The sequence below is a fragment of the Ochotona princeps genome, chromosome 17 (genome assembly GCF_030435755.1).
Source record: "Ochotona princeps isolate mOchPri1 chromosome 17, mOchPri1.hap1, whole genome shotgun sequence".
NCBI lineage: Eukaryota > Metazoa > Chordata > Mammalia > Lagomorpha > Ochotonidae > Ochotona > Ochotona princeps.
The window spans coordinates 14,948,565-14,956,842 of NC_080848.1; the positions used below are offsets into that span (position 1 = coordinate 14,948,565).

General features: G+C 57.8%; 1 protein-coding gene across 1 annotated transcript; it reads right to left on the reverse strand.

Annotated features, from left to right (window-relative positions):
- Window positions 1-1,726: 1,726 nt before the first annotated feature.
- On the reverse strand, window positions 1,727-5,283 carry NAGS (N-acetylglutamate synthase). The gene is made up of 7 exons (XM_004597389.2): window positions 4,748-5,283; window positions 4,000-4,274; window positions 3,679-3,892; window positions 3,258-3,438; window positions 2,658-2,829; window positions 2,398-2,580; window positions 1,727-1,880 (listed from the first exon to the last, which is right to left on the reverse strand). The coding sequence occupies exons 1-7, from the start codon at window positions 5,162-5,164 to the stop codon at window positions 1,727-1,729; spliced, it is 1,596 nt and encodes a 531-aa protein (XP_004597446.2). The 5' UTR covers window positions 5,165-5,283.
- Between the last annotated feature and the right edge of the window lie 2,995 nt (window positions 5,284-8,278).

Genomic DNA, 8,278 nt, shown 5'->3' on the forward strand with positions numbered 1-8,278 from the left:
GTCAGGCCAGGAGAGTGGAGGGTCTGGTCCCACGGGAGTCACATAGGTCTCAGGGTATGCCAGGGCAGAAACGGCACCCGCCCTTTCTCAACCATGGTCAGAGTGTAGCAGCCAGTCTGCCCTAGGGTCTGCAGGGGTGGGGCGGGCAGCCGCCAGCACTGCCACCTTCTGCTGTTTGCAATTCCAAGATTGACCTGGAGGGGGCAGAGTACCTTCCGAAACACCAGACCACACAGTCCTCCAGAATAAACGTTTATCGACACTGGGCTTTGCTGTTGGCTGCACCTGATCTTTGGCTTCCTGAAAACCAGTGTGGGTCAGGCCTGCTGTGGTCCACCAGGGGTTTTTCTCCCCCATTGTGAGTCCCATGGCCCCAACTGTAGAATGCGCCCTGGAGTTCTCTCCTCAAACCCCCTTGTAGCTTGTCTCCTCTGTCCATTTGCTGCCAGCTCTTTTTTCTTAAAAAGATTTACTTACTTTTATTGGAAAGTCAGATATACAGAAAGAAGGAGAGACAGAGAGGAAGATCTTCCATGCACTGATTCACTCCTCAGGTGGCTGCAACAGCTGGAGCTGATCTGAAGCCAGGAGCCTCCTCAGGGTACCCCATGTAGGTGCAGGATCCCAAAACTTGGGACCACTGATTGCTTTCCCAAGCCACAAGCAGGGAGCTGGATGGGAAGTGGGGCCACTGGGATTAGAACCAACACCCATATGGGATCCCGGCACATGTAAGGCAAGGACTTTAGCCACTAGGTTACCATACCAGGCCCACTGCCAGCTCTTTTGAAGAAATCATTGGTGAGGGCAACTAGAAGAGAACTGATAGTATGTGTTTATGACAAAGCCAAGCATGTGTGTGAGGCCCACGTACAGATGTGCGCCCAGGTCCTATGCAAGGACAGGGGCCACTCCGGCCCTGTTTCCGACACAGCCCCTTGCATCAGCTATCTTCCTCTTGCCCCTGTACTGCAGTCAGGCACCTGGCACACTGTCAGCAAATGCTGAGTAACAGCTTGGGGCTGTGTCTGTGCCTTTCTGGGCTTTGCTGGCCCTGCCCAGCCTGGACAAGGAGCTGCTATCAGCCTGGTCTGTGAAAGATAGGTTTCCCTGTCCTGTGCTACTTAACTCAGGGGAGGGCTGCAATGGTGGTGTCCGTCTGGAGGCCTTTGGTCTCATTAATCAGCACCTGGACTTCAACTCCCTGAGTCCCTTGGGTTTCTCAGTTCTCGGGATCTAGGCCCAACTGGGGCCCCTGCTAATTTCCCTGCCAAGTGCAAGCTGACTCTCAGACAAGAGTTTGTGTTTTAATCAAGGTCTCCTGAAAGTTGCAGGATCCAAAGGAATGAAAACAAGCAGCAGGGTGGCAGGCAGGCAGGGATTGGGGGTGGAAGTCACAGACATCAGGGAATGCAGTGGCAGAACCTGGTCCACCCTAGAGTAAGGAGGGCTCCCGAAGGCAGGTGCATACCCTGAGCTGCAGGCTACAAGGACAGGCCAGGAACTCATAGGATTGTAGCTTTTGGAGCACAGTGGACTTTCAGACCAGCTTCCTCCTCCCCATGCTGGTCTGACTTCACCTGTTTCTAGCAGGGCGAGGCTGCTGCTTTCCCTGCAGATCGCTCAGCCGACAAGCCCCATCCAGCCTGTGGCTGCCGGTGCCACCTGCAGCAGGTGTGGCTTCTGGTCCTCCCTGGCTGTGCCAGGGCCTACAGGGCTGGGAAGGTCAGCTGCCTGGGTCTGAGGCTGGCTTGCAGAAGGAGTCTGGCAGCCCCTTGGCGTGGTTGACCAGCTCGTAGGAGTCCCGGATGTCAGCCAGGCCAAACCAGAAGAAGATCCACTGCTTGTTGGAGAAGCTGCCATCACTGTGTGTGAAGTACCTGGGTGGGACAAGACAAAGGGGCAGCACCTGCTGGCAAGGCCAGGGCTGGCTCCTTACTAACTCCTTTTCAGAAAACATTTTGTGGGGAGGGTGGGCTGGCACCTGCTCCATGCCAGGCGGGAGCTGGTGTCTGGGTTCATCCTAACATACAGCCTGAACCTGCGTGTTTACCGTTCTGATTCCACAGGGAAGCAAGCTCTCTTGCCAGGATCACACACCCAGGAAGGCTGGAGGGAGGCCATGACTTGTCATCTACACTGGGCAGCAGGGGTTGAAGGGGCAGTTGCTGAAGGACCGAGGTGCAGTGGGCCTGGAATTGGGAGCTTGGGAGAGGCGAGTTCTGCCTTCAAGGAAAGCAGCTGTCTCTGCTCTGGGGAAAATTCATGTCCGTTGGGTGGGCTGCCTCCAGGGGTGTCACTGGCAGGGCCTCTTTCGGGGGTCACAGGGGAGGAAAGGATGACTCTTGCTGGGGTCACACTGGATGACTGTGCAGAGCTGGGAGCACTAGGACCTACCAGGGGTTGATGGGGTTGGTGACCCGGGAGCGCCAGAAAAGGGTCTGCTGGTCCCGCCGCAGGCGCTCCCACAGCATCTGGCCAGAGCCTTGACCCTGGCGGCTGGAGCTCACCACAAATTTGTCCAGGTACGGGGTGCCGCCCAGGACCGGCTCCATGGTCAGGATGGCGGCAGCGTTGTACCTGGTGAGCGGGAGAGGCAGGCTGGGACCTCCCCCTGAGCTCTGGTCTGACCCTGCCCTGGGCGCCTATGGGCTCACCCCTCAGACACGTAAATGGAGTGCAGCCTGGGGCGGAGCGAGGCCAGGTAGTCCTCGCGGAGCGTCTTGCCGAAGCTGGCGTTGATCAGGTTCACCAGACGGCCCTGGTCCAGGCTGTCCAGGCTGCACACTCGCAGCATCCGTTCCGCATTCTTGAACAGGGTCCCAGATCCTGGAGGTGAGGCAGGCGGGCAGCGAGGTGTAGTCCAAGAGCCCAGCCCCACCCAGGCGGTGTGCGCCAGTGGGGCCAGAAGGACAGTCACCCACTTTCGAGACCTCCGTGTTGAAATGACTTAGGTGGACTGCAGATTTTCTGCATTTTTCACTCGGATGCTTTTCCCTGGCCAGTGATCTCTCCACCTCGCGCGACACCTGCAGTCCCACCTGGCTCTCTAATCCTGTGGCTTCGTCCCCCTCCCCCGCGTAGCGGTCCACACTGTCCGGCACCACCCCGCCTTGCCTCGCCCCCTCTGGGTCAGTAGGGGTTCAGGACTGTCTGCTGGTCTTCCCCACCCGCTGGGGCCCCTGCCTGCAGCTTCCTTACAGGCATGTGGATAAGCCGCCGGCACGGGACCCCCAATCCAGGTCCAGAGCCCTCACCTTTGTTGCTAAAAAGCTCTGTCAGCAAGGTGCTGGCAGCGGTGATGACGGCAGAGGCGTGGTGCGGCAGGCGGCTGAGCACGTCCACGATGAGCCGCATCTGCTGCCGTTCTTTGCCGCTCAGCCACTCGCTGTTGGTCACCAGGTCCAGGTCGGCGGGCAGGTTCACATTACTAAGGACCTGCGTCCGGGGCGAGGCCGTGAGCCTTTGACAGAGCCCCAGGGAGGGAGCCACGGCTCCTGGGGAGTGGTCTTTGAACTATTGGCCCTCGCTGCTCCGGGAGCCCTCTGCCAGGGAGGACTTAGATCTGGGTTTCGTATACTCATCGCAGCCTTGTGGACCAGCCTGCTGGCCAGTCACTGCCGCTGTGGCGGCAGGCGCGCAGGGGGAGCGGGCCGGGCCTCAGGAGGAGGGGCGCACCTTCTGGCTGGCATCGCGCAGGCCACCTGTGTTGTTGAGGAAGATGATTTTGGCGGGCTGCAGGGCCTTGGCCAGTGACGCGGTCACTTCCAGCGAGTCGAGAAGCACGGAGCGGCGCGCAGCAGTCTCCCCGATGGGGCACAAGATGGGAATGCTGCCGGACTCCAGGCACCACTGCAGCAGGTCAGTCTCCACAGAGACGACGCCCCCGTAGCTGTGGGCCAGACAAAGTGCTGGAGAGGCCTGCGGGCCCGGGGCAGGGTGGGTCACGATGGCTCCTAGGGCGCCGGCCGCTGTGGACATGGCGGCGGCAGCACTAACCTGGCATGGGGAGCAGGCTCGGCAGCGCCTAGCACGGAGCCGCCACCGAAAAACGGCACTGCTGTGGCCGCGTTGTGTCGCAGGGCGTCCATGAGCACCTTGCAGTTCTGGGCAAGCTGCGCCTTGGCGTCCCAGAAGGACAGATACCCGGAAGGTGCCGTGGGGGCCGGCAGCCCCAGGACCACTAGCGGCTTCATGTCCATGCGCTGCAGGAAGGCCAGGGCAAAGGCTAGGCTGGACACGGCCTTCGAGCACTTGAGCACCTCCTCATCCACCTGGGAAAGATTGGGTATTCAGCGGGCGCTAGCCTGGCCCGGGAACCCTCTCCTGCACTCCACCTTGCCAACGAGATGTCAGCGCCCCCCTGCATCTGGCCACCTGTTGCATTCTTTGCCACTCCCTTATCTCACTGCAGCATTCCTCTCGCTGTACCTCCCTGCGACCTTGGACTCTGGGACGCCTTTCCGGGAGGACTGACGCAGGTGGCTAGCGTCCAGCTTCGCAGCTCTTGGTCGGAACCCCAAACTGTGTCCATAGTTTGCATGTGTGTGTGTGTAGGGGGGTGACTTACTCCAGCCAGGTTGGGGTCCCCAGGTTTCTCCTGCCGGCTGAGCTGGAGGCGCCAGCAGGAACGCGCGGCCTTGCCCATCCCCAGTGTTCCTGGCTCCCAGGCACGCCTTCCAGGCCTGATGGTACGCAGCATTAACCCTCGCCCCTTGCGGTGACACGTCCGCCGCCCTCCACTCACCTCTATGACAGCGAATGGCTTATCCGAGAAGTGGTGCTGGGTCTGGAACCTCACGAGCCAGTGGCGTGCCTCCCCCGGGCTGGCCTCGCACTGGCTCAGAAAGGCCTGGAGGTCCCGCTGGATCAACGAGCGGCCGGCCGGGGACTGTGGAGTTTCAGACGGCACAGGGATCGAGCGAGGTGGCGGCTCCTGCACAGTGGGCGATGGGGCCCCGTCCTCCAAGCTCTCAGCTTTCTGCTGGGGGCGCTGAGCTGGTACCCTGGCGGTGCTGAGCCGGCGCCCCGGGCTGGTGCCTCCCGCCGCCCGCCGCCGCGTGCTGCAGCTTAGTCTCCGGGACCCCCGAGTGTCCCGGGGGGCACGCCATCTACAGCCTGCGAAGACCGTGCCGAGGGCAGCGGCCACTCGCGCGGTCACCATGACTACAACCTAAGCGGTTCGTCCCCCATCCCACCCTGCTGCACAGGAGCCGTCTGCACCGAAAGCCCTGCATTTGGGGGTTCTTAACAGGCTCACTGGGCGGGGCTGAGCCTGGCCTGGGCGGGTCCGGACAGGGACAGGGAGTCACCTGTGTGTACGTGAGGGAAGGGCCAGGCCAAGGGTCAGGGGGAGGGCCACCAGAATCTCCCGCCTCTGGGGTAATGGGAGCCTCTAGGGAAAATCAGGGTGGTGCCAAGTCCTGATCCGGGAAAGACTTGAAAAACCCCTAGATGGTGTGAAGAGTCTGCTGAGGCAGTGTGGAGAGGGGCCTCTGGTTGGGGACAGTTAGGGACAAAGCAAGTCTGCCTCTGTTGTCCCAGGTTATCAGCTTCCAAATTCCAGCTACTGGGTCATGCTGTCCCATCCTCTAAGCCCGGCTCCAGCGCTGAGGCCTCTTTTGAACTATTTCAAATTAAATATTTGTGGGCAGGCATTTGGCACAGTGACGAAGAGCACTCTTGGAACACTACCTCCCATAGCAGAGTCCTGGGGTTGGAGTCTGTCCCCCCGCACACACACTTCCAGCTGCCTGGGAGGCAGCAGGGGATGGCTCAAGGACTAGGGGCCCTGCCACCCGTGTTGACAGCATTGATTGCATTTCCTGATTCCTGGCTTCAGCCTGTTCCAGCCCTGGCCGTTTTGGGCATTTGGGGACAGGGAATGTCTCTGTCTCTCAAATAAGTAAATACACATTTTAAAAACTTTTATTTGGGACCTGGCACTGTAGTCTAATGGCTAAAGTCCTCGCCTTGCATGCACCAGGATCCCATATGGGCCTGGTTCTAATCTCAGTGGCCCCGCTTCCCATCCAGCTCCCTGCTTGTGGCCTGGGAAAGCAGTTGAGGATGGCCCAAAGCCTTGGGATTCTGCACCTGCGTGGGAGACCCAGAAGAAGCTCCTGGCTCCAGGCTTTGGATCAGCTCAGCTCCAGTCATTGCGGCCACTTAGGGAGTGAATCAGCAGGTAGAAGATCTTTCTTTCTGTGTATCTGACTTTCCAATAAAAATGAATAAATCTTAAAAAAAAAAAATTTGGGGGCCCGGCGGCATGGCCTAGTGGCTAAAGTCCTCGCCTTGAACTCCCTGGGATCCCATATGGGCGCCGGTTCTAATCCCGGCAGCTCCACTTTCCATCCAGCTCCCTGCTTGTGGCCTGGGAAAGCAATCGAGGACGGCCCAAAGCTTTGGGACCCTGCACCCGCGTGGGAGACCTGGAAGAGGTTCCTGGTTCCCGGCTTCGGATCGGCGCGTACCAGCCCATTACGGCTCACTTGGGGAGTGAATCATCGGACGGAAGATCTTCCTCTCTGTCTATCTGGCTTTCCAATAATAATAAGTCTTTAAAAAAAAAAAACATTTTATTTGGGTCTGGCACCATGGTGTAGTAGTCTAAGCTGCCTTTGGTGTTGGCATCCCATAGGGGTATTGGTTCAAGTCTTGGTTGTTCTACTTCTAATCTAGCTCCCTGTTTGTGCTCTGGAAAAACAGCAGAGGATAGCTTAAGTTCTTGGGCCCCTGCACCCACTTGGGAGACCCAGAAGAAGCTCCTGGCTTCAGATAGGCTCAGCTCCAACATTTTTGGCCATTTGGGAAGTGGACCAGCAGAAGAAATACTTTTCTTTATAACTCTTTCAAATAAAAATAAAGTCAAATTTTATATTTATGGAGAGATGAACTGTAAGAGACTATGTCACTTGGGCCCGGCGGCGTGGCCTAGCGGTTAAAGTCCTCACCTTGAAAGCCCCGGGATCCCATATGGGCACCGGTTCTAATCCCGGCAGCTCCACTTCCCATCCAGCTCCCTGCTTGTGGCCTAGGAAAACAGTGCAGGACGGCCCAAAGCTTTGGGACCCTGCACCCGCGTGGGAGACCCGGAAGAGGTTCCAGGTTCCCGGCATCGGATTGGCGCGTACCGGCCCGTTGAGGCTCACTTGGGGAGTGAATCATCGGATGGAAGATCTTCGTCTCTGTCTCTCCTCCTCTCTGTATATCCGGCTTTCCAATAACAATAAAATCTTTAAAAAAAAAAAAAGAGAGAGACTATGTCACTTGCCATAAGCAGGAGGAAGCCTTAAGAATAAAGAACCAAGGGCCCAGTGTGGTAGTCTAGTGGCTAAAGTCCTCTCCTTGCACATTGGGATCACATATGTGTGCCAGTTCTAATCTTGGTGGCCTTACTTCCCATCCAGCTCCCTGCTTGTGGCCTGGGAAAGCAGTCGAGGACAGCCCAAAGCCTTGGGACCCTGTACCTGTATGGGAGACTTGGAAGAAGCTCCTGGCTCCTGGCTTTGGATCGGCTCAGTTCCAGCTATTGTGGTCACTTGAGGAGTGAATCATCGGACGGAAGATCTTCCTCTCTGTCTCTCCTCCTCTTTCCAATAAAAATAAAAATAAATATTTTTAAGAAAAGAATAAAGAACCGAACAAGGTTGTTCAGTTGCAGCTGGGCAGCTCTGACTGCTTGCCTTCTAATCCGGAGGGCTGGCAGGTGCCAGGTATTAAGATGCCATGGGAGGCTTTTTTTTTTTTTGAGAGGGTAATGGCTGCTGTGTTGAAGACCAAGTGCTTCCTAGACCGTAACTCAGTCCTCACAGTGACTCGGGGATCACTGCTTCCTCGGCTGTTATAGGTGAAGAAATAGGCCTAGAAGTATGTTTGGGCCAGGGTCGTTCTGCAGAAGGCAGTGGCTCTGGTCCCTGGGGCAAAGCAGTTCTGTTCCAGACCTGTGCTCTTACACATAACTTGGAAAGGACTTGAAAGACTTGGACCTGTCACAGGACATGGCTCAGTGTTACATCATCCTGGTTTGAGCTGTGCTCAGCCACACGCGGAGGCAGTCCACCCTCTGTGATCACAGGGGAGCAGCTGGGCCCTTGGTGGTTGCCATGGCCACCGTCAGATCCTAGGCATCTTAGGTCCCCCACTTCGTTGCCTGTGGTTTCCACATGGGAGCAGTGGCTTGGGCTGAGCCCCTCCTCGAGAGTCCCAGAGGATGTGGGGTAGTACAGTGAACCCTCTCCAGGCTGGAGACAAGCAGGTCAGGGAAGCTGACTTT